The 27,282-nt window shown below is 37.7% G+C and overlaps 1 protein-coding gene across 1 annotated transcript in view; it reads right to left on the reverse strand.

Moving 5' to 3' along the window:
- Positions 1 to 27,282, reverse strand: part of LOC104554788 (bifunctional heparan sulfate N-deacetylase/N-sulfotransferase 4) — an 83,411-nt gene that overhangs the window by 45,422 nt on the left and 10,707 nt on the right. The window contains exons 2-3 of the mRNA XM_061992858.1: positions 7,755 to 7,842; positions 2,324 to 2,478 (exon numbers count right to left, since the gene is read on the reverse strand). Coding sequence (XP_061848842.1) covers positions 2,324 to 2,478; positions 7,755 to 7,842 — 243 coding nt within the window. The remainder of the gene's footprint in view (positions 1 to 2,323; positions 2,479 to 7,754; positions 7,843 to 27,282) is intronic.

A 27,282-nucleotide genomic window follows, 5' to 3' on the forward strand; every position in this document is an offset into this window, starting at 1 on the left:
ACCTCCTAGAGGAGGTCACAGAGGAACTTGTCCATGTGGATTTGGAATGTCTCCAGAGAAAGAGTCTCCACAACCCATCTGGGCAGCCTGTTCCAGTGCTCCCTCACCCTGACAGTGAAGAAGTTTTTCCATATGTTTCTTTGGAACCTCTTGTGTTCCAACTTGTACCCATTGCCCCTTGTCCTATCATTGGATATCACTGAGAAGAGGCTGGCCCCATCCTCCTGACACTCATCCTTTACATATTTGTCAATATTAATGAGGTCACTCCTCAGTCTCCTCCAAGCTAAAGAGCCCCAGCTCCCTCAGGCTTTCATCATAAGGGAGATGCTCCATTCCATCATCTTGGTGGCCCTGCACTGAACTCTCTCCAGCAGCTCCCTGTCATTCTTGAACTCAGGGGCCCAGAACTGGACACAAAGATTCCAGATGCGGTCTCTATAAATATTCTATGCATTGTTCTAGACCTCTAAATTTGGATCCATTCTGTGAAGAACAATGAAATGGGGTTTACTTTAACTTTGCAGGACTTATAGAAGCATGGCTATAGAACAAGGAGCTCCTTTCCAAGTAAGACATTATTACAAGAATGAGAAAGGAACGGAGGACACATCCTACTCTAAGTCATGGCTGGGACCTCTCTGATAGCTATCAGGAAGGTTGTCACATCAGAAAGATAAATTTCTCCCACACAGAGGATTGCACAGGAAGCCTTTTGGAAAAAAAAAAAAAAAAGTTCTCATAAGTAAATTGTACAGCTCATATAGATTCAAGGTTAAGAGGTTGATGCAACCCCTGTCCAAATGTTAGCAGGAAATAAAACTGTAATAACAGCAGCCTTTCACTAACATCAGCTCCTTATTTATAGGCACCCTAAGGAGTCTCTACCCTTCAGTGCTGATAGGGACATGGGCTTTATCTTTCTGTAGCTGAAGTTGCAAACAGATTCTATTACAAGCCCTGTTTTCAAGCTATGCTATAGATTTTACTCCTAGAGGTGATTTGACCTAGAGGACTTCATGTTTCCTGAAAATACTAGTACAATTTCCCCATAGGTTTAAAGGTGAACAGATCATGTGTTTTTGAGATGATACAGATTATTTTAAAAACTACTCTTGCCTTTATAATCTCAACTCTATTCGGTTCTCTGGTACAGGATACACAAGAGGAATTAACAGGCCATGCCAGGAATTAAGGCTATCAGTAATGCAGAACTGTAGAAAGGAAGTCATCCAAAATGCCTCTGTACTAACAGCCTATGAAGCAGGAGATGGCAAAGGGGGAAGTCTGGCAAGAAAAGTAAACAGTTAAGCCATTTTTAATTAATTTTCTTTAAAGGTTGTTAGGAAAATATTTTTGTAAACAAGGGCATAAATTGCTTCTAGCTGCTTGTTGCAGCATCTTTCTCTACTAGAGAAAGATGCCTTGGCTCACGTGAGGGATGAAAGGAAGGGGCAGCTGCTGCCTGGACTTTCTGAGCTGTGAAGGGCTGAGACTTGTGTTCACTGAGCAGCAGAAAAAGCCTTGCTGTATGACTCTGCCCTTCTGAGTAGCTCATTTCTTGACATTTCTACGTCTGGTCAAAGACCACACAGTGTCCTTTCAAAGTCAGCATTTACAGATTTCAGGTTTTCTTTGTCGTGCTCAATAAGCAAGTAGAATTATCCTGAAAGGACTCTAAATGTTTTCCACCTGACTGTGGAGTACAAATACTCCACAGTATTTGTACGATGGCTCTTGTAAGTGAACAATGTAAATGAGCAAAAATGAAACATCATTATCTATAAATATCAGCAACAGGTTAGCTATGTTAAAAGCATATTCTCAAGTGGATCATTTAAAAATACCACAGTGAAATTCAGCAGCCTCGATCATTTCCTTTATTAGCTTCAAGACTTCTCACAAACCATACCAAACATTTAATATTCACTGCAACTTTCTCCCTCCCCTTTTGAGTGTGTTTGCACCAGACAAGAGGAAGCTGACAAACTGTGTGTAAATCCCTTTCTAAATCTTAAAAGGCCACCTGATTTCTCCAGAGGTTTCACTGCTTCTGATCCCTTTAGTCTCCCTAAGTAGCTCTTGGGTAAAGAGCTACTTACCTCTCCACAAAGCCTGTGTCAATGAAAAAGGCTAAGACAAAATTCATCCCAAATTTGAGTCACAGAAAGGCTTTTTGTTTGTGGATGGAACTTTCAATTTTGTTGCCTTATGTATGTAAGTATACATATGTAGAATATAAATAAACATACAAAACCAGCTTAGAAAGCATAACTATAATGCACAAGGTATCCTAGTGAACCGTTTGGTAACTTTTACTCACTATTGCAAATTCTTTGTTGAGGATCATCTGCTCCACTAGTGATGACTCATTGTGGAAGAGGTGAGGCTGCATATGACTCCACATATGGGGAAACCACCAAAACTCATCCACGGATCTCAACAGCAGGTCATCACCTTCATCTTCCTCCTCAGTCCCTGCGTAAGAGAGATTTTAATTTTATTTTTTTTTTTTTTTAAAGAAGGTAATAGAAAAGCAACAGCAGAAAATGTCTTGAACTGTTTTTTAAAGATAGAAGTGGCTGACATAAATCCTATTGTCCCTGGCCGGCATGTCTCACTGTGCTGCAGACAGCCTCTACCATATCACAAAAGGAGTGAGGTGAGTTACTAAGAACGGTAGCTACAGCACTTAACACCTGGCAGTATTAGGTTAATAGTTGGACTTGATGGTCTTAAAGGTCTTTTCCAACCAAAGTGATTCTTTCATTCTATAACTCTATGATTCTGTATTTTTCTATTCCTGACATGGCATTAACTGACGGTAATTCTAACAAGCATTAGTTTTCAGGGGCTGGTTGTTGTTCTGTGTAATGCACTAAGAGTATTTAGAAGTTCAGGTACCCCATGAAGGTGGAGATTGGATAAAACTGTACCCACTTGCTTTGGTCCTGCTAGACACCATGCAGTTCTAGCTGTCCAAAATGGCATCACTAAGAGCTGTATGCCAGTCTTGCTCCTGGCTCCTCCCCGACCCTCCCCTTGCAGTCACTTTATTATTAGCCTTGATAAAGTGAAATCTGATCATTTCTGCTAAAGTGTGAAATAAGCTTGCAACGGTTTCAAACTATAATTATGTTGAAAACATGAAACTGTAATGGCAAAGGGGTTCCAAATGTTGTTTCCTATGGTTCACTATTCAATTTTTGCCAGGTTTAAACTTGAAATAAAACCAATAAAAACTTCTATATTAGTGAAGAGTATCTGCTTCAGGCAGAAGCAAGCAGGTGTGGCTATAACATAGAAAACCTATTTGAGAAATGGTACAATGCTGCTTCCACCATCTGCAGACATATGTCTGCAGTGCTTTTTTAAATTGAAAAGGCAAAGTTTCATTTCAGTAATTTCACCCTTAAATTACTCAACAATATTCAGTTTACTAGCAGCATTCCTTCTTGTTCCTTTACTATTTCAATGCTTTCATTTAGAATCATAGAATCATAGAATGGTAGGGGTTGGAAGGGATCTTTAGAGATCATCTAGTCCAATTCCCCTGCAGAAGCAGGTCCACTTAGATCAGGTCGCTTCAGTCAAATAAATGACTGTCAAAATCAGCTTATTGATTCAAATATAGATATCTTATCTTACAAGGCTTTCAATCTTTTGTAAAACTCATTGGAAGAGAACTCTCCATGGATGTCACTGTTCACTTTTGTGGCATGTGGCAGGAACATAAAGATGGCTGTTCAGTGCATGGACTTCAGCTCTCTATTTTTATTTTTCATTTCTGCAGTGTTTTTTGAAGAATGCTACTACACAAGGAGTTCCTAACTTTGAAACTTTCTCCTGGTGTCACTACATCACTTTACTACCCTCTTTGTAGCACTCTGAAAGTTCTAAGAAAGTTGCTCTCACTGATGGGAGTTCTGCTGGAAAAAGAAAACAACCTTGTTTTGAGGTAATTCCTTACTGAAAATAGAGGACTGATGGCGCATCTCCTGTGAATGTCTGTTACTTTGTGCATAACTTCTGCATACTGCATCTGTTGAATGATGACTCTTTTGGTTTTAGGGGTATGTAGTTTACTTGCAGTTGCCGAGGCACATGCAAGGGAAACGTGATTGGGGTAAGAAAATTTACATAGGCTTTCAAAATAGGACAGAAGAGAATGGTCTAGGGATTTGTCACGCTGTTGAAGATCTCTTTGATAATGTAAAGGTGGGAAACTGAAAGTAGGGATGAAGGAGAAAAAAAGTGAATATTTGAAATATGTAAAGAACTGCAATTATTTGACATAGGATTTAGGTCAAAGTACGCTTTAGTGCCATATTAACACTTGAAGTAGAATATGATTCTTGAAATAATGTCTTTTTTAAAATCTATATTTTAAAATATTTTTTCCTACTTATTTCTTTGTAAATTTTGATACAGCTAGTCAAACTTTGCATTTTTATTTTTTATTTTTTTTACTATAACAAAAATCAAACAAGATAAATCATAACACTTTCCATTTTAAAGAAAAACAACCCTACTCTATAGTGGCAGAGCTGAAACAGAAATTTAACATTTGGTGCTACTGCTGCTTTTGAGAGTATTGTTTTTACAAGCCTTTTAAAGGAGAGTTGTTTAATGTTACAAATTTTTAAGTAATGTTATTTACAAAAAATCTTATGCAAAGCTTTAATGGAGTATTTAATGAATTCTTACATTGTTTAAACATTTCTGCCCAATCCCTTATTCAGAGAATTGCAGAAAAAACAAGGGATTTTGAGGTTTAAATTTCTTGTATATTCATCATTGTTTATGTAAGTTTCTATCTTCATTTTAGTGTGAAATCTGAAAACTCCAGTAGAACAACAATCAAGGAGGTGAACATATATCTGCTTTGAGATGCCATATGCACTTTACTCAAATAATAATTCAATTTGCAAATAATAATATTCAATTAAATTTATTGAATATATTATATATATATATATATAAATTTATAATCAGTTATTCCATATACTATACCCATAACTTAGAGGTCTCTTTTGAGCTCAAAACCAAAACAAATTTTGAAGTCAGTGTCATAAATCTTAAATATAAATCCTGAAAATGTCTTAATTTCTATTGCCACAGCATGAACATGTAGAGGATGTTTGTTGAAACTGCATAACTCATAGGGTCTGCTCAGTTTTTTACTAATAGCATTACATCTATGGTGCATACTTCACCAGTGCCTCAGAAGGGAATGATGTTGAGTGGTGGTGAGATGATGAGCAGTGAGGCTGATATGTCAGCTATTGTACTAGTGCTCAGGCGTGTCACCTAGAATTGATATTTGCAGTACAGATGTCAGCAACATGTTTTGATGAAAATGCAAAACTGCTTAATCTGCCAACACAGTCCCATACTCATCTCCCTCCTGTAGCTTTAAAATTATCCAGGTTTTGGAAAGGAGAGCAAAATCACACGTTAAGGAAGTCAATCAGGTGCAGCAGTTGCACTGTGCTAATAAAACATGTTGAATATCTGATACTAAAAGCCTCTCTGGGTAAACAGGCTATATTTACAGTAATTAAAGAATACCTTTCCATGTTTTATTTATAATGAGTCAATAAAGTGTATATTGTATGGAGAATACTTTGAAATCTTTCCATTAAACTGATATGACAAAATGCCACCACCAAACTGTAAATGAAGGGTTCACTTAAAAAGTCCAATGCATTGCTGAGTACAGGCAGCAGAAGGTCCCTTAATGGAGACAATGACATGCTTCAACTCATTAAGTAGTTACGTGGTATTTTTGCAAGCCTTGGGAGCCTCAGGAGGACAGGCACACATGCACATCACCCTATTTTATCTCTCTACAGCAGTGGCAAATGTGGAAGTGGTCAGCATGATACCAGCTGGTCAAGAAAACCTGTGAGAACAGTATGGAGGACATTGGGATGAACCACTGGATGAAAAAAACGTGTTGGCAGACCAGGGGGTTGATTTTGTAGAAAAGCCGTATATTTTGTGCCAGCTACTGTTCAGTATGTCGTACTACAGTACATTGTCTCTTTCTCCACCTTCTTCCCTCTCTGAACCACTTTTCTCTGCAGTGGACACTGCAATGAGTGATACCAGCTTTTCTCTGTAGATGGCCACAGCTGAGCAGTGTCCTACTTCAAAGTGGCTCAGAGCCTTGGGCTATTTTTCTTTATTGTGCTGTATTACATGTATGTCCAATTAATCTCCAGAAGGAATAACGACACAGGCAGGTCAAGATGAAGTGAGGAGGATAGTGAAGTTCTGTCTCGGAAGTTGCTCTCTAATCACAGGTCTGCCACTGGCTTGTTATATGACTCCAGGCAAGTAATTCCATCTCTCTCTACCTCTCATTTTTCTCAGGCTCTCCAGCCTACATCTTTAGTCCGTAAGGTTTCCTGGGCAGCAGTTGCTTAGCATTGTGTGCTTACACAACGGGAAAACAGCCTGGACTTTGAAAGCAACAGTGATACAAATACATAATTTTGATTTCCTTCTCTCTACTTAATCCTTAAACACTTCCTTGTATCCACCTCTCCCAGGGACCTTTGTACTCTCCTAACAGGCGGTGAAACAGAGACATAAGAACTGAGTAAGCTCATCTATTTGGTGTTCAAATACTGGCAGCGAAAAGGAGAGTACTGCTACGCCTACACTGAGAGGGGTGACATGCCTTACTCCACAGCTACCTCATGGCCCATGAGAGCTGGGACTGCATTGTTTCTAGCTTTTAAACTTACTCTCCCCTCCTCTTACTGCTGTAATTTCTTCTCCAAAAAAGTTTCTCAGCTTCTCTAGTATCACTCAGTGAGTGTCACTAAATGTGGTTGAATGGGTTGACAGCTGAAAGTTTCAGAGCCGGTCTTCAAAGATGGCAAGGGTATGTGGTTTGGAAAGGAGAAGCACAGGAGATGTCTCCTTTGAAGTGACTCATTGAATATGTCTTTTTTTGCCTTAGCAGTACTAGGGAGCAGCATGGCTCAGTGGCAGCAGAGAGAAGCCTGAGTGAAGATGCAGCAAAGTGTTAAGGAGAAGGCAGAGGAGGAGGAAAAGAAATAAAAGAATTTAGAAAAAAAAAAAGGGGGGGGGGTAATTGTGGAGAAAAGGAGTAAAAAAGAGAGAAAGGAGTCTGGAGGAGGAGATGTAAAAGTCCCTAATATTCCACAGAAACACAATGCACATGTACAACTTGTTTTGGCATAAAGTATGAAAGGAGCAGGGTTTCAATACAAATTTCTTTTCATCTTGTTTTCCTTTTATCATCCCTCCTGATTTGCAGACCACAGAGACAGATTACCATTACAGTCATAACAAAATCTTGTGCATCCCATTCAAACACTTCTGCCTTTTCAGAGGTTATGAGACATGAGTTTTCCAGCCTTTTGTATTTCATTATACCTATTATACTGGAAAAGTATATCTTCAGTGTTGTACTGTCTTTTGTGCAATTACAGAGATTTTAGCAGCTGATTTGCCTCTTTTATAACCCTAAGATTTACCAGTACATTCTTTCAGAAAAGCATCAAGGGTATCTATGTGTCTCTAAGAAGCTCATCCATGGCGTAGCTTTGCCCCTTTGAACACTGAATTAGACGCTAGTTGCTAAAATGGTGACGCATGTATTTCCCACTGCTCCACTGAGTTAACATGTTATTTAAAAAGGGCATGTTTAAAGCTAGGTTTAAAATCCTGCCACCTATTTAACTGCAGCTACCTGAGAGCATGAAGTTCCTTCTTACCTGTGTGGTAAAATTTTCCTGAAAATCCAAGGTTGAAGGTAAAATTTGCAACCTGAGTGCGCAGTAAATTTTGAGTCTCTAGTAAAGCCTGAAATAAATAAGAAATTAACATGCATTTAGAAAAGTTAATATTAATTTTTGGAATGCCTCATTTTAAACCTTGTGTCTAACTGAGGACATACAAAAAAGAAGATTCATTAAATGTTTCACATTTTTTGGAGCTTGTTCTTTTTTATAAGACTATTACAGCAAGCTTAAGTTGTTCCATCAGTTTGATGGTCTAGTAATGCTAGTAATAGTACCTAAGTACCAAAGTAGATGATGTTTCTGTAACCTGGGACAAGATACTATACAGTGTTTGCAGTGATCTAATGTAGGATGTGAATCCAGTCATTCAGAGGCAGCAATATACTAAATCGCTAAGTCACTCATGCTTTGGGTTATTAATGAAGCTTGCTAAAGTGTGCTTAAAACCCAAAGCAAATTGAGGAATACTACTTGCCATCCAGATGTGGAGGCATTGGGAATCACTTACCTGCAGAAATCAGATTGTGTCTGAATACCAAATTTGGGCTTAAGTGTGAATGAGCAAAAGTCCACTTTTGACCTATTGTAGAGGCAGTGTCCATGTCAGAAATAAAATCCCTGTTCATTTTTATTCTTTCCTCCAAGCCAAAGAGAAGACGGATGTAAATGAAATGGAGGGAAAAGGTACTGCACATAGAAATAGATGTAGTCTTGGTCACCTATCCATTTTTTCTTGCACATCTTTCCAACCACTAGGGAAAAAGATGATTCATCCTGTGTGAGCGATTTACATTTACTGTTAGTTGTCAACTCTGCACTGCTTCTAAAGATAGTCCTTGCTGCACAGATATCTGTCCACTTTCAATCATCAGCCCACGTAATTTCAATGTGCTACATGTGAGATGGATAGTGCATTTATCTCCCTATTGGTCTTGCCAATATTGGATGGGTTATAAGCTCTATTTTCATCAATTTTCCGTGTCTCCATTATGTGGCTCTTGAGAACTTTTCCCATTATCTATTAATAACATTTCTATTGATTGAATGTTGACGTTCTTGCACAGTTCAAAGACAAAACGAATGCAGTGGTTTACATACAGTCAGATTCCACCTAATGTTTCCTTTCATTTGAAAAAATTATATTTTGTATGGTCATTAGTAATTTCACTTAACATTACAGGTAAATAGGTTTCCCTTTATGCTCAACCTACTAGTCTAATTTAAAAAAACAACAAACTTTACTTGTGACCATAAACCAAAAGTATCATCAGTCCAGCATAATTGATGAAACCAAGATTTAAGCAACTGAGATGCAGATTGGTGGCCTGTGCAATCCTAGTCCAGAGCGCAGCCAAACTAAGCAGGCCAGATTTCTGTCATCTTAAGATTTATCATCTTTCTTTTGCACTGCAATGGGTTGCAAAGTGCTGTCAACTACTGTCAGCATTTGCTATAGGACGTTAACTTCTTGAAGTTACTGACTCTTTCCTAATTGGGCAGACGTTTGGTCCCTTTGAATGTTGGAGAACAAGCTTCTTCTGAAACCTCATTTGCTAACAGTCGCCTTCTAAAGAGGCATCATTTGGGTGCCAGGCAGCTCAGGCATTTAATACAAAAGATTGTTAGGCAGTTTGAATCTGTCTTCATTTTTTACACAGAAACATTTATTGGGTGTTAAGGAAGAGGTAAAACACAGATAGTGGTTATCAACTATTACAGTCACCAAGAAAACTCCTTTCCTTGCTAAAGGAAATACAATGATCTAATGACAGTCAATCTTGTGCTTTAGCATTAAATATTAAGACAGCAGTATGGTTTCCAGCCTATCTTGCCTAGATATTTAATAAGTTGATATTGTCAATCCTGTGACAATTTCACAAGTGGGACTACATTTACATAATATATAACAACTAAATGTTCACTGAGACCTTAGAGATCAATGTCATTGTTAGCTAAGACATTGAGGAAAATCCCCGGTTGGTAAAAATTGGTGCTAAATTGACATCATTAAAGTCACAAGCATAGGATCTGAGTAATATTTTTGAACATAATTTTCCAAGCTATCTTAAGCATTTTATATATGTTGAGAAAGGCTGAACAGAATCAAATCAATTTTCTTTTAAAGAAAGAACATCTTGAGAAATTATCATCACTTAAAATATAGTGACAGAAGATACACAAAACAAACATCATTATATTACTTAGTTTTTTTCCTCTCTGATTTCCCTCACACTCATGTCTCCATAAGATGACAGAACTGCGGGATAGGCAGAAGCCCAGTGAGGTCTCATTAAAAACAGAGAGTGAGGATTAAGATGTAAATCCTGTAACCTGCAGTGTGTCAAGCATTTTTTTTCCTGTTTAAAGGGCAAATCTGTCACTCAGACTGGATTTGGCTTGGTCCTAAAGACTTTAATTGCAATTTCCATATATGGGTATTAATTTTCATAATATGCTACTAAACTTCATTTTCATGACCTCACCTAATTTTAATACTAAGAAGATGTTGTCAGCTAAGTCAGCCCTAACTTATTTTGTCACTACTTGCCTGCTTGTAGAGAGCGAGTTTAATGTCTTCCCCATCCTTAATATAAGAAACAATCACTGTTTAGGTGATTAGGGTCTGCATTCCCTATTTTAAATAAACATATATTCAAACAGAATTGCTAGTGGCTCATACTGCCTTCACTGGAAATTTTAGAGTCAATAATGAGAACTTTTGTCTCCTGTAGGTGGAGACCTTAACAGCACACAGCATAGAGAAGTGTTGTGACAGGAAAAGAGCAGAAAGCTTTCTTCTATCACCCTTCCCTCACTCTCCCAATTGGGTGAATCCCTGATTGTTTCCCTCTTTACGAGGACAGCTGCAAAGACTGCTGCTCAGGCTCCTGGGTGGTGCAGGAGCTGCGCATCCCTGGCATCCAGTGCAATAAACATTTCGGAGACTTCTTGGCCTTCATGAAAGGCAGAAGGTATTTATTTTCTTCTGAAGGGTTTTGCAGGATGGAAAGGGCTATTGAATTTTAACAGCTGAAAATCTTAACCAACACCAGGTGCAAAGCAAGCTATTCACATTCTGCCTGGTCCTGCTATGCTGTCCCCAGCTCGCCTTGGCCCTCCTTTCCTGGGGCCTTTCCTGTCCACATCCCATCCCCGTCCCTGTTTTATACCGACCTTGGGACTTTGCCTTAACTAAGGGAGAAATAATAGGTGCTGCCCACAACTTGAGCAAAAGGGAAATTTATCTAAAGTAACGCAAACTAAAAAAAAATCATGACAAATCTTATTTTGTAGAGAAGATTTTTCTCCTGGGTATTTCATCTGACCACAGTATTTAAATTCTGTCTGCAGGTGTGTGTCTTTTCCTCAGAGTCAGTAGGATTGCTTCATATTTCTCTGAGTACTGAAGCTTAAAAGAGCTGTAAGTGGAGAAAAGCTACTTGCATGTGAAAATACAATTAACATTCCCCATTGAACTCATGGGGATGTGTTAAAGCAATAGCTGGAACTCACTATTGTTTTGGTTTTGGGCAGTTACATGGATCATGTCAAATAATTATTGTTCTCCAAGGAAAGAACCATGGAGCACACCTGCACATAGACAAACAGGCATGTCTCGGTGCCAGGCTAAGAGAAGCGCATTTTTTAAAAAGGTAATCCAAGCTGTTCTTTCAAATAAAAATCATTAATTGCCTGGAATCTCTCTCAACTTGTGGGTTTCATTTTATTAATTGATTCTGTGCTTTTTCAATGAGGCTTTTCCGTGACATTCACAAATTATGCTTTCTTCTTTATATTGCATTTACATTCACCAATCTTTTACATTAATCCATATAATTACCTTTTGTAGATTTGAAGTTGCAGTGTCTTTATTCTTCATAATTGGTGCATCTATTAAGAAGAAGTGATATTTTCTCGCTATGTCCTTGTTAATTGTAACTCTATCCTTCATTTACATAATAAACTTTTTGGGGCAATTTCTGCAGTAACATTTTATGCCTAATAGGAAGCAATTTGCTTTCCTTTATTAAGTGTATTAAAACTTCATGCCCCAGACATCATTGACTGTAAACATTTGATTCTGCTCAAATTTAATGCACCAAGGCATTTTGCTCTGCCATATTAGGTTTATTTATGTGCTATGTTCTGGATTGTTAGCTGCTAATGAGACTTCAGCTCTTATTGCTCTAAGGCCTGAACCTCATTTTAATGAGTTCATTATTTGCTACATTTGGAATGGAAGACAACAAATTTTCCTTTTAATTAAAGGTCAAAACACCTCTGGCTACAGAAAGTGTAGAGGTTATCAAATCCTTAGAGAAGGTAAAAGAATGACTTTTTTCAGATTTTAATGCCAAGCATGGGCAGACAAGGCTGAGGTAGGAGGTGTTTCTCTGAGGACCAAACCTCCAAACCTAAGCTAAGTGATAACACTAAAATGTGATACCAGTTTTTTTGCAAAAAAAAACCCCAACCCCGAAAGTCAGCCAAAGGAATTAAAGAGGCTTTCCTCCTAACCCAAAGGTCTGTGTAGATCAATACTGCTGCTAAAGTATGAGCCCTTCTTTGCATGTGCAATAATTTATAGGGTGCAGAGGACAGATGCCAGATTAATTGAGACAACAACAACTAATCTCATATTTCTTATCAGGGAAAATGTGAGGTAAATATGATCAATATTGGGGTTTGTTTGTAGTGAGACAGGTATAACCAACTGTGTCTTTGAGTATGTGCAAATATGTGTAAAGAGGATTGATGATCTCTTTCTTTGAAAATACAAAGTGGAAACTTTAGTCAAGCTGAAAAAGGATTAATTACAGGAGTTAATACAAAGATTCTTATCCCTTGTCCAGCATTTTATATTTGGTCACTATCTTAACTTCAGATTAGTAAACCTTGCTTCATGTGTATCTTAGCTGAAAATAAGCTCGTATCGCAAATAATAGTGTTATGGACTAGAAGGATATTTGGGAAAGAAGGGATGTGTCCATGAGAACAGCCTGTGAATTCTTAAATCCGGTTTGAAGGAAAATGCCAACAGTGAAACATGGAGATTATTGAGCACAAAAGCTGCAATGGTCAAAATGTCCTTGTAAAAGCTCTAAACATTAGTTCTGAAGAACTGAACCAAATTCCTGACTCTTGCAGGTGTTTCAAGGACCTTCCCAGAAGTTGCTAAACATGTTTGAGAGAATCAGGAGAAGCTGAGAGGACCCAAGATTTGTAGCACTCACCATTACCCCAATATGGAGCAGGAAGCCCAACATATTATTTGGACTCCTGCTCATACAAATATGGCCTTCAAGGAGCAATCTTGTGAATGTGAATTTTGGCAACCAGCAAAATATCAAGATCTTAGAGGTTCCTGTCTCTGTGGCAGGCATCACTTTGGGCATGGTACTCAGGGTCCCCAGCCTATGAGGCTTTCCACTAGGTAATGCTGCCCAAGGAAACATGATCCTAAGTTACTATATTGCCTGTCCATGAGGACTGCACAATGTGGGGAGTAGATAAGAAAGGGTGCAGTTCTTCATGCAGTTAGAAAGGAGATGGAGAGGAAGTTAGATATTTCTGCTCTTTATTGTGTTTATAATTTGCTGTCATCATGACTCACTTTATTGCCACAGTCTCCTTTTAAGAAGTGCTTCTAGCATGGGAGGATGTGCTAGTACTTGGCATCCTAGGGCTACGTGGCCAAGGTTAAATTCCCCCATCACCATCTGAGGAATATGACTGAGAATCTTGTCAAAAATGGGTTGACTTCCTATTATTCAAAGTCATCATTCATTTGGGAATGGATCCTAGTGCTGGGTAGTGATTTCACTGCTGCACTTTTTTCTTTCCTCTGTGTGTGCATGAAATATATCTATGTTCACATACACATTAGTATTTATTGGTAGGTTCTGTAGATATAAAATATGTGCAAATGTATAAATGTAGATATTTTATACAGTAAATCTTTCTGTACATGATGTTTATATACACAGCTTAGTAAAGAGGATTTTTTGTCTCAGGTTGCCCAGAAAGGCTGGGGAATTGCTACCCTTTGTGATATGATTTGATGTAACTTTGAAGTTACCTCTGCTTTGAGCAGAGGCTTAGACTGTCTCACCTCCAGAAATCCCTTCCAATCAAAATTATGGTAAGAATTGAATAAAATGTTATCTGTATTTTTCACTCCAAGATAGTTTTCCCAGGCTTCTGTGGTACACACTTGTTATTAGCATCAAGAAGTCTTTTAATGCATTTAATTATTTCTGTTCCTAGCATCTGTCTTTAATGTTTGTGCAATTATATAGCCCTGAGCTTCATTCCTAAGATTTTCTGTACAGCAATTTGCTGTTGGTCTCTGGAAATCTGGAGAACCACAAAGTAGAGGTTTTGCTCTTGATTTCCATCTGAAAATATGAAGGGGGTGGGAAAAAAAAAAGCGCAAATACATTCAGCAATGTTTCTTTCCACTGCAAACAGCTGCTGTCAGGATGTGATTTTTGATTGCCTCTTCCCACTCTTGCTCCTTCCCTGACATCTATGCTAGGAAAAAAAAAACCCCAAAATTGACAATGTCTGATGTGGTCTTGGCAATCTTCAAAGCCAATACAATCTTCATAAGACCACCATGAAATAGTAATAATCACAGCAACCATTGGGAGGATGATATGAAATAACTAGTTGCCGTTTTTCTGTTAGGAAAACTGAATTTTAAAAAAGGAGAAAAAAAGATGTCTAGCCTGACATCACTGATAGGGTCACTGCAAGACTAGGACTTCATGTTCCTCAGTTTCAGCTTTCGGTTTGGAGCACAGATTTCTGCCATAAGGACAAAAAATCAACTGTATCTGCACTTCTTAAAACACAATTCAGTGAGGAATTTATAAACCCAGTGAAGCTGAGTCATTATTTCTGTGTGGTGAGGACTTCAGAATATTTCATACGCTTATAACAGAATTTTAGTAGAAAATTCTTTAATACTATAGAGTAGAAATTACGAAGAATTCACATTATTGACTCTCTGGCTAGATTTTGAAAGGAGTTTTTGGGGTTAAAGTTAGCCAAATTGTTAATGAGATTTTGAAATCACTTGTACTATTTCCCCTACACCTAAAGTGATTTGAATAGCTGTTAACCAGGCCCTGGATCAATAGGCAACTGTCAGCCCTCACAGATTTACGCTCTCTTGTAAAATACTTTTGACCCAGCGCATTGTACAAATGGTGTAATTCCCAGTGCTAACTGCAGACTGTTCCCCATACCCAGTGAGGCAAGCAGGGCTTTGGCCATTGCCCTGCCTTCCTGAGCTACGAGGCTTGGCTTCTTTTGGTATTTATTTCTGTGAGGTACTATGCTAATCTATAGTGCCATATAAATAATTAATATGAAGGTCTCTAATACTGAACACAGGCAGCCCTGTCTGCAGATTTATTTTTTATTATAGAGCTATTACTTGAGTCTGTTCAGCATTTCCCTTGAGTCACTGTCTTACTGTGAGGTCTGAGAGGATATGTGGGTTTATTTGAAGTAAGAAAAAAGTAATGTTTTGCATTCATTTGTAATGTGTTTATTTCAAACAGACAAATATTTTTTCCTCTATGATCAGAATACTCAATTTTTATCAGATCTGCTAAAAATTTTGTAACTCCATCTTAAAGTCAGAAAACCATCAGCAGTCACTTAGTTGAGCAGAGGCATGCATCCGTTTCAGAAAAAAACTTCAGCTAGTTTTAGCTGAATGAGATCAATGGGGTTATGCTCATCAGATTTACTAGCTTCTCACAACTAACTCGTTAATGTCACTTGAGAACTCAGAAGATGACTTTTGATCAATTATTATAGGAGAGATGATTCTACGACAGTGGCACAGGTATCTCAGGAGTGAGACCACATAGATGAGTCAGTGCAATCACTTCCTGTTTTCCAGTAGTATCTGACTGGGAAAGATCAAAGGCATTAGGCATGCTTGTGAGCAGCCACAGGACCTGCTGCTGGCATCATCAGAGCAGGGTATAGCTACAGTGGTTATCTGCTAGAAGTGATTGCTCTTCTCTGTTGATGTTATTCACTGAAAAGATTTACAACCTATTTGGGAAATCACTGAGGGTCTTTAATATAAATCACCACTGATTCTGAAGGATTGTTTAGGAATACTAACCAAATCTGCCGACAAATCCCGGAAGAAGAAAAAGTGGCATGTATCCAAGCTGAGAATGGATGGGGATTATGGGTTGCTGCGGTGCAGGAAAAAGCCCTGCTGCCAACCAAGGTCCCTCCTCACATGCAGCAGGGACAGGGGCTGGTGACACTTTCAGCAAGGTAGTGAAAGGTCTTAGAACTTCTTAGAAATTTTGATTTTTCAAAAACTTAAGCATTTTCAGCAAAAGAAACCTCTTGAAAAGAAGGTTATTCAGCATCAGGAATCAGGAGAAGGTCATCTGCCAGCTGTAGATGAAGAATTTTTGGTCTAGATTTTAAACCAAACATGACCAGTAATGCTTAGTCTAATTTAAATATCTCTCCCTTCTTCTCTCAGACCACCTGACTACTTAGAGAAAACCTATGATATTTTGCTCTCTGAGATTGCAACATAGGTACAGTGTCTTTGCAAGGGCATTGCCTCTTCTTACTTTTTGAAATGTGACAACTGTATCTATGTTAGCAACGTCACAACTGTTTTTCATTTTAGGCAGAATTTAATGGCTGCAGTAATAGTTCAGCTTTCTGGGAAAGAACTGAAACCTCTACTTGTTGTCTATCATTCTCTCCACCTATTGTTGTTGCAGACTGTACTGGAAAATATGCTGATATGTGAGATGTCCCCACTTTCTCTCTCCTTCAATCTGTTCATTTGCAGTGCTTTGTTTACTTCCAAACATAGTCAGTAAAGGCTGTCCTTCATTAAGAGATGCTCATCTGAAAAATAGATAGTCTGCAGCTTTCTCTGCTAGTTCCTTCTCCCCCTGGATGTTAGGATCTATTTGTCTTATGCCTAGATCTACCTCTGAACTGAGATCCTATACCCTCCAACCTCAGACTCTGAGTCCATGGCAGATCTTGGAGGCAAGATACTGTTGCTAAGCTGGTTTCTCCTGTCTGTAGCCTGCACGCAACACAGGCTTGGAATGACAGTTTGGAGAAGAAGCTGGTCTGTGCTTCCCCCAGCATGGAGGCAGCCAGCTCTGCTGCATGGTGTGCTGTGAGAGCCTTTCCCCTACCAAGATGAATGTCCCAACCGTTCCTTCACAGAGATGAAGGCTATTTCTTTTTGCAGTCTGTAATTTTGCTGGCTGCTGCCTGGGGAGTACTGGGTACAGCCTTACACTTTTTTCTACTGTTTTCTGCTCCTTTCAGAGGCTGCGGTTCTGCTCAGTCAGTACAAGGAAAGAAGAACTGCTTCTTGCATCTCGCCCTGTATCCATGAGGCAGGTGGGGTTTGTCCATCTGTAATTTTGTTAGCTAGCATGAGAGAGGCCAGAAAGGCAGAAGCAGAACAATTGTCTATCTGTGATCAATCACAAAAAAACCCTAAACCTTAAAATAAACATTGAACGGGAAAACCATCTTGAGGCTTTAAAGTGACAACATGAAGATTTAAAATAGTATGTTAATAAAAAATTCATGTTCAGCAATTGTGATCCTGTTGCAGGAAACTGTATCAGTGTCAGTCATTGTGCTTCATGTCACTTAGAGCAAAACACAGAGATTAGTATATACAATTCCTCTGAAGTAATATTTGAGCTATGTCAAAAAAAGATCAAGGTATCTCCTTATTTGGTATAATACAAAGTAAAGAACAAGTAACGTTAACAACTGCATTTTCTTTTAGTTGTATATGCTATCTTTCTTGTTTCTTGCTTGTTCAGATTTTTTTCCTTAAGAAAAAGAAAAAACTCCCAAACTCCAACAACAAAAAAGATCCAACCTGTTATAGGTAGGCACTGAGTTGTTATAAATTATTTAAGAGCTGAGCTAATGGAGGCTACCTTATTTATTTTCTTTCATTTATGGATTTGGATGTACTAAGATTTAATCAGGGTGCTTTTCTGCTCCGTTACTGCCCTTGGAAATCATTTACTGAAGTAACCTTGTCATAAAAAGAAAAATTCCTTAAGATTCTCATCATGGACTTTTATCTCAAAATTCTGAACTCCTACAAGCAATCTAAAATTTCCACTCTAAATTTACTGTTTAAAAACTAAGCAATGTATATGTTTTGTGGTAGAATTAAGCTTCTTTTTAAACATACATTAAATCATAAAGGAGAGACTGGAATAGAGGCGATATATTAAAAATTCAGGTCTGTCCTTCAGTTTTCAGACTAGGTGTGTTTGTGTGATGACAGATAGAACTAGTGGCTTAAAGAGGGTACCTCTGTATGTTTAAATGAAGAACTTCTACAGCTTTCAACTGGGAGGGGGAACAAAGAAACCACAGAACCTAGAAATTTCTCTGTTTCTGTTCAGGCTGTCAGTGGTAAATATAGGAATGCTCAAAATACCCAAACGCAGAAGGACAGAGCAGAAACATGTCACTCCTTGGCATTTTTCTGTCCGTGAACAGGTATTTTTAAACTCATACACTCAGTGTGTAGACTTTCCCAATGTCTTTCTTATCATTAATTACTATTTTTCCTTATAATCCTTTCTAAAGCATATATTGGAAATCTCAAATAATTCACTGAAATTGTTTTTATATATCTTTCAATCACTTGTAGCACCTATACACCAGCTATCTGGTCTGTTACTTTTATCTTCCCTTAGTAAGTCTAGCCATTTCTCACTATCTCCATAAAAACTGAAAACCAAGTAAGTTAACATGATACTTAGGAGCACCATTATTTAAGTTGGAAAAGACCCTTAAGATCATGGAGTCCAACCACTAACCTAACAGTGCCAAACCCACCACTAAACCATGTCCCTCAGCACCACACCTAAACATCTTTTAAAACAGGGGACTCAATGACTTCCCTGGGAAGCACACAGCACAGCACTTCTGCCTTCTGCCTGCAGCTACAACTCAAGTCTCTGTAGGCTCCATAAACATTGATGGTGTGCTGACGTGCTCCCAAAAGCTTTAAAGATGGGTGGGACTGCAAGTAGCAGTCATCCTTTCCTAGTCTAGTCTTGCCCATTTATTTCACTATGCTATATGTGCGCGAGAGGAAGGTAGATCCTGAACAGGTAGAAGTCACATGTTGTTTCACTGTGAGAGTACCTCTTGCAGCAAAGTCATAAAACCATTTTCTATTATTCTTTTGGGGCAAAGTAAAAAAAAAAAAAACCCTTAAAGCTGGGAAAGAGCTGTCTTTTAAATGATTTTTTATATTTCTCAACCAAGTTACAATGTACCTATGTCACACAGTCTCCTTTGCATTTACTTCCAGTGATCTAGGAATGCTTCCGTTTTACAGAAAGCCCGAACTGTATTTAATCCACTTGTTAGTTTTATAGGTCCCCTTTTATCCTCAATGGACTGCAATGAGACATTTGGCTACAGCCTGTTAAAAGTTACTGTTAAAAGAACTGGAGTCCCTAAAATTGAGTAGGCTCACAGAAACCTCTGCCAGTACATTTTCCTGTGTTCTCAAACAAAAGAATGGCTTGCTAGAAAACTTCTGTCACCCAGATTTCCTTGGTGGTACTGTGAAGACTTCCACATTTTCAGTAGTTATTCTGAAAACTAGAGTTTGCAAAATCTTGATGGGTAAGGACATGCATTAAAAATCACTAGAATTAAGTGTTGTTTTTTAATATTTTTGAGATATTTGATGCTTGTCTACTGGAGCTTAACTTCTTGGACCCTTCTTCCTTTTTTATGATGCTGTCTTGCATTATCTAGGGAGCTTGCTTCAGTGTTTTGCTTATGTTTGTTTACTGGAACTTGAGTTTTCTGTAAAATGAAAAGGGAATTGCAAGGCAAAATTTCTTGCTTTACACTGTCTTTTACCAGAGGTTAGAGTGCTTCTGCCACTCTCACGTCTTTCAATTTTAGAATAGAAGGAGACAGTGTCTGTTTTGTCCTTGAGGATGAGTTCAGAATCTCTCCATCCCAGAAAATCCTCTTGCTTACCGCTAGTTTATGACCCTTCCCAGCTTGAAGATAGCACAGTAAGTTATCCAGATAAGGACGCTGTAAGAACCAAAGGGAAGGGGCAACATTCATGATAAGTTTCTACTAATTTGTCTTAAATAGAAATGTTAAAGGCAAGTATGATGTCCAGTAAAACCAAGACGGATCAGCAAATGAGGCTGACAAATTTGAAAGAAACCATTTCAATGGTTCTAATGGATTACTTTTACAGAAAATTAAGTCATTTTAGGTAAAATTGAGACGATATCTAACAGCCAGAATAAATTCTTCAGGTCATAGATAAATATATGGTTAAAAAGTATCACCACATCTTTCCAAAAAGTGGGAAGTTATACTAAGAGCAAAACTGAAGTACTGCCTTTCTTCAAATCACTCTTGATTACAGACTTGAAAAATCCTCAAACCTGCACCCTTGACAAATTCAAGTGGTATTATATAAATGTCAAAAAGTATGAAGAAGTTTTCAGCTTTTCCAGTGACTTCCTGGGAAGGAAACTTCTAATAACAGGGAGCCCTTCTACCTGGCAGCACAACCCAGGTATATCCAGCGTAAGTCCAGGCTTCTGTTGGTTTTGACAGAGGAAGCTGGATGCCCAGATTGCTGGTTGAGTTTCTGTGCCTTGTGTTATTTATAATGTCACTCCAAATTGTCCCAGTGGTCCCTTCTGGCTTTTCTAGATTAACCTTGTATAGGTACTTGCACTAAGTCAGCCTATCCCATGCCTCCTTAGTGGAGAAGAGGACTGTCTGGCTCACCAGGCTCTGGAAAAGACCCTGAGCAAGGATAGCAGTTGCTCCCTCGCACCATCAGTGAGAGGTCTGGCAGGGAATTTCAGCCACCAGGGAGAAAAAGAGGATTTGGGTGAATTTCCTAATACCTAATGGAGCTCATCCTTTTCTAGATACTGCTAAATCATTCTTGACAGGAATGACTCACCTCTAAGGCTACTAAAACTGCTTCTGACAAACAATCTTTTATGGAATGCATTTGGAATTGGAATGCATTGAATTTCCCCAAGCATGGTGCATCTGCAAAGTATTTCCTGTTAGAAAGGTATGCTTGTGCTCTCCTCATGCTCTTCACCCTTGATTTTCTAAATTACACAGGATGAATGCTGAGCTATCCAGAAACTACATAAAGTAAATTATTTGGAAGGAAGAGTAAACATTTCTAGCAAGCATTTTTTAATCAGAGTGTTTACTGATAACTTTTACAACGTCTTTTCTTGGCTGCTTGGAAGAGAATGGGAACATAATTTTGAAATTTCATATTCTTTTCTCCAACTTATCATATGTATGAGAGCATATTCCTATAATGTATAGAGTCTTTTGTAGGGAATAGTTTTGGGTGAAAGATTCATCCCACGCCCTAGAAAAAGGGTATATCTCATATGCTAGAAACAGGCTATGTCTTGCAAGCACAGTAATGTCTAATGACAATAGTAATACAGTAAAAATCGGTGTTTCTAATGTTCACAGTCCTTGCCTAAGTCTCACAATAGTTAAAATTTTGGGGTTTTCTCTGTTCTTACATATATGAGAACACCAGCTGTCAATCTTTATGTTGAATATGTTTCTAGCACTTAAGAACAGTGAAGAAAGCTAAGCTCACCAGCACATTAAATGCTTGCATAATATTATCTCAGGAAAAAAAAAAACCCAAACCATACAGAAAGGTTGCTGGGAGGAAAAAAAATTGTTTTGGTTTGGTTTTTTTTGTTAGGCTTTGAAATAGGTTGGGTTTTTTTTCACATGCCTTTTGGTGGCAAGAAGAAAGTGGCATTACTGAGACAGTTAACTTGAAAATGCAGTTGCTTTTGATCTTAGTCATTATAGGTAATACTTTTCTCTCTAAATATTCCCATTGAAAACTGTGTAGCTGATTGCAGTGTAAAGCATGAATCCATGTAACTTGGGATCATTATTAAACTGAGAAAATTATGTTCAGCAAAAGATCATCCTTTTAAATTATAGGTATTACACTAAATTTCCACTCCTTTCTGAGGTGAGAGGTTCTATCACTCTTCTAGCTGTGGGAGTGCCATAATTTTATTTTATATGGGAAGAAGTGTTAAAAAATCATAAATACTGAGAGGTTTTACTTGGCCAATGCTCTGCTATCTAAATGGGATTGTTTGACAAGGTGTACATTCAAACCCTGAAAACAATTTGCATCTGTAACGTGAGAAATAACGTTATTTAAGCGGTATTTTTCCATTGTGGAAAATCTTCCTTATCCCTCAAGTTACTGTATGAGCTCTGCATTCCCCCTTCTTTGCCCTCTGCTGATGGGGTTTAACACACCTCAAACCTTTGCTGTAGCAACAGTAACCAGCCATGAAAATTATCTAATCCAGAATATTTCTATATGATGAATATCAGCTGGCTTGGACAGTTTAATGGCAGAAGAATATTCAAAGACTGGTTTTAACTATCCTACAGTCAGCTCTTTCCTGCCTTTTGTCTACATTTAGCTCTATAGGAACATACTTGTGTCTATATAAGTATTGTGATCAACTGTAGCTTTTCATATTTACACGCTTGCCCTCTTACACTGGCTTAGCACAGAATATTGTCCAATATAGCAATAGAGGAAAATGAGCACAAGTACTTATGTACTTACAGATGTTTCACCCAAAGGTTTTCCCCCAACACATCTAGTCAGTTTAACAGTTTCCAGTTATTTTACCCCAGCCTGTCAAGCATTCAAAGGGTGTTCAAAAAGCAATGCACTGCCTTGTCATACTCTCATGTCAATGGATGGACTTTGTATTGCCTTTGCAGAAAGCCCAGTGCAATATTCAGGGGCTTGTTGGCTATGCCCTGCAATGTAAACTGTAACAGTAACGGTAAAAGAGTAAGAAAATCTCTTTTTCTAAAGACAGTTTCTTTTCCCCTATGCCTTAGTCCACTGTGGTATCAGTGATTACCACACAAAGGAGGAGAAGGGAGTTCCCTCCTACTCTTAACAAAATCCTGGAAGACAAAGAGTAAGTTGAACATAGGTAATTTTACATCCAAATCTCAGCCAAGATCCTGATCTTAGGAAATTTCTAAACCTCCCCTTGACATCATGCTAAACTCTTGAAATCAACATCTGTATCGTCAACTCAAAATGTTTCTTTATATTAAGCAAACAAATAACAAGGTGTCACTGGTCCAAGGCTTTGCCTCTGGTTGCTGAGCTTTGAAATGTACCTGCAGCCTGAAGGCTGAGAGTAAATCTCCTCTGGTCTTTCACACAGAGCTGCTCTGTAATACCCACCTTGCAATATTTACAGCAGTGATGGGTAGCTTTTATTTCCTGGTAATGTACTGGCAGCATGTTCTCAGTTACAAGAGAAATAATAGTGAAAGCATATGGGAAACCTTATTCCCTTTCCTAATAACAAATACAGTGGAATTACACTTTATAATACCACAGACATATTTGTTTATGATGCAGATAAATCTTGGGATATGTTACTAGGAAGACACATGCAGAGCTTTTTTATTAAAGAATCACATTCTGCAGTGGAACCTATTTTTTTAAAGAAGAAATGCATTATTATTTTTATTAACCATGCAGAGTATAGCCTTAGCAATTCACACTTTTGCCTGAAGCTCCATTAAAGAATCCCTAAATTGGTAAGTCTATAGAGCATTTAGTCTCTATTAATTATAGATACATATAGATTAATGCTTAATTATCCTTGTATATTCAATTAATTTCCAAACATTTGTGCTAATTTGTTGAAAAATCTACAGTAAGTGTTATTACAAAAGAGGTTTTCAGTCTTTATAGCCCTAAGCACTTAAATATTTCTAGAAAACTGAGAAATCATAGCCCTGCTCCAGGCTCTGCTTTGATCCTCACCCCTTGAGCCTCTCTCCCATGCTCTCCTATTCCTTACCATGCTACTTTCCTCTGGTGTACAACTTGCTACCCCTGGCATCTTACAGCCCCTTTCCCATCTAGGATTCCCGCCCTTCTTTTCTCCTCACACATTCTCAACAATAAACCAGGTACAGCTAGTGCATCTGACCCCTTGTCTTTGCAAATGGCTATTTTATCTATGCCTATGACTATAGGAGAGAGGGTGGAGGGAGCATCCAGGCATGGCAGAGGTGGCCAGCTGTAGCCTTCTCTTCTCCAAAGCCCTGAGATCACAGAGCTGCTCTTGCAGTGAATATTTTTGAGGCCAAGCCCCCTTGATATTGAAATCAATATCAAAACTTCTATTAACTAAAACGATCTTGATCTTGGCTTTGCCTCTGCACTATTAATGAGCAGGCTAATGTACAGAACTACAGGCTTCTAAGGAGTTTAAAAACCTAGGGAATGGAAAATTATACTGAGAATCTACCCTGTTAAAACAATTGGACCTCAACCAGAAAAGCACTTGTGCTTTCAAGAATCACTGACAGTTTTAAGAGCCAATATTTCATGAGATTTGGGGAAAGGAAGCAAATATGGTATGCTGTCAAAAATGTGAATTCAAACATTCTTTATACAGCCTTTACTTGAAGGTCTGATGCTTTGGGGTGAAAAACGTAGGTCCTTGAAGCCCATGAATCAGTTTCAATCTGATTCAGTTGAAGCAGTTCAAGTATAATATTGAGACAACTTTTAGAAATTGATTAAATGTTGATATTTTGGATTTAATATGTAATGTAAAAGTTACAGGAATAATTTTGACTTTTACATTTTCTTAGGCAGTAACAACCTGAAATATCCATTTCCTGTAATATTCTATAGTTAAAAAGTCTCTCAGCAGAGTGTGTATTATGTGCATTTTTTTAATTTATGGAAGATCATCAGTTCCAGAGATACATTTAATTATGATCTGTTGGATTTACTTTTTCTTTTTCTTTTTTTTAATATTCTTTAAACTGCCCACTTTTCCTTCAGCCTGCCAGAGAAGATGAGCTGGCAGAATAGAATTTTGTTTAAATTGCATTCTGGTGGAACATTCTGCATTTAATAAAACAACATTTTGCCACAGGAGACTGTTGCACTGGAGTAGTTTAAGCTGATTGAGTTACAAGAATATAAACTTAATTTTCCTTTGCCTTGCCATTTTGCAGGATTTTTCACCCATTTAGTCTAAGGAATTTGGAAGAAAGAAAAACTAAAATCCTAATCTCGAATTCTTTGAATTTTACCATACCTTGATCAGAAAGTATTTGGAAGTAGGTAGTTGTTTTGATATATTTAATTTATGACTTTAAAAAAGAAAAAAAAAAGCAATGAAATGACTATATCAATTTAAAAAATTAAAGTTTCTCAGATAAGTAATTCCACCTTCTCCAATCAGAGTGTTAAAAATAGGGTGGATGTCGTGCTGGAGAAGCTGAATGTATGTCACACCATAGATCCCACTTCTGTTTGGGTGCTGTCTGGATGGAAACATGAATGACAGATTACAAGAGTGCTAGTAATAGGAAGACATTAAGAAACATAGAAAAGAGTAAGATTTACAGATATTTAGAGAAACTGTTGTGTTTTGGTAAATGGTATTTATAATCTTTGCTCCTGAAAGGGGGAAAAGGTACTTGCTTTCAGCTTTGTTTCCTCAAGAAAACATCAGAGATCAACTTTGTGGTGATTTTATGCTAATAGAGTATGTTTGGGGATGGAGAGGCATTTGTTTCAGGTGAAAGTTAAGAAAGCCAGTCACTGGTTCGGCTTTTCTAAAACGAGCCAGAGTTGGGATAACAACTTTATTGCTCAAATTGGCTTCAGAAAGGAACAGTCTATTGTAACCTTCACTAGCTTGTTGTAAATCTTACTGTTTACACAAAAAATGGAGATTCTGAGGTTTTTTTTTAAAGAATCCGGGATTTAGGAGACATTGAGAAAAAAAAAAAAAGTATTTCATTCATCTGCAAGAATTTCAATGTGTTGACACTGTTTTTGTTCCCAAATTGTATCCATGTATACTTTAACTTATCTACAGACCAACACTAGTGAGCCTTATGGACTTGGATGACAGATCTAGGTAAAACAAACTCTGGACTCTAAACAGGCAAAGTTGCTCTTTAAGAGTTGAAGGACATCATGTTGCCTTAATAGTCTTCCTGTGCCAAGCTTAACTGGGAATACAAGAGTGTTTTATTGTAAGCTATACTAATCAATGATAAATGCTGGAGTTTAAAATCAGAAAACTGTAATACATGCAATGTGTTGCAATAAATAAAATTCTAAGAAACTAAAACACTGTTCAGAGAGCTCACAAGTATTTTTACTAATACATTGTTATGCAGGAAATTATTAATATCTTATCCTTTCAATTGCTTTTTGAGAATTGAATTCTATTAAGGTTATTTTAAAAAAAGTTTGGTTTCCTTTTCTACCTGGCATTTCTTGAGGAAAAAATGTATCTATTTATAAAATATTCTACATTAAATATTGTAACTATTGGAATTGTGATTTATCACATTTAACATTTCCGTTTTAATTTTATATCTTTCTTCCACTTGAAATGACACGTTTAATCAGTAAACAGTCTTCTACTTTAATATTATAATTGACCATGAGACCAAAAAATTCTTGTTGGGTTTTTTTGAGCAACAAAGTAATAGCAAACCAAAATAATTTTTATTTAAATATGGTAGAACTGGTGAGGATTTTGTGCAATGTAATATTCAACAGTAAAAACAAGTATATGAAAGAAATATTATTTTAATAAATGAAAGACATTTATACCGTAAGGTCCCATGCAGATGAATCTCTCAGTTAGAAACCTCGATTTTAAGACCAATGAGTATTCTCGTACAGATGGAAGACTAGTAAAGAAAAGTGTTACTTTATCAGGATCGTGCTCCCAGAATTAGGGGTTGCCTTCAAAATAAACATGCAATGTGTGGCTTTCTCTCTACGGGTGAGAATGCTGTATAGGCAGTAGTTTTTAAATTACTTTTGCTTCTTATCTCTAAGAAAATCTCTATTGAGACATTGCCTTGTGCATTTGGCACATAAGGAACAAAGTTATTCCCCTCACCCTCTGTATTTATGGAGAAATTGTGTTTGCTGTCTGCAGAAAATTATTGTGGTTGGATACCAAGCTATGTTACATCCATGTACATTGCCTGGAAAGGGTACCGTCATGCATTCAGAATACGTGCCATAAAAGGGACATGCAGATAGCAGTTGTAATAAATGTATGATTAAGACATCAAAGGATAGGAAATGAAAATGGAAGGTAAACTAAATCTGATGTTGGCATCCTGCCACCAAACTGAGAATAGGCTGGCAGTGACGAAATAGGGGAATTTACTGGAGACCCTTGTTGCTGCTAGCATGTGTGCAGCAGTAAATAAATGAGATCTCTTCTGACCTGGTAAATGAGTAATCGGTACTGGCAGCAAAAATGCATGAAAGAAGTGATAGTCTCTCTGTGAGAATGTTCAAAGGTGTGGGGCAGCAAACAGTGAT

This window comes from Colius striatus, chromosome 3 (genome assembly GCF_028858725.1).
Source record: "Colius striatus isolate bColStr4 chromosome 3, bColStr4.1.hap1, whole genome shotgun sequence".
Taxonomy (NCBI): domain Eukaryota; kingdom Metazoa; phylum Chordata; class Aves; order Coliiformes; family Coliidae; genus Colius; species Colius striatus.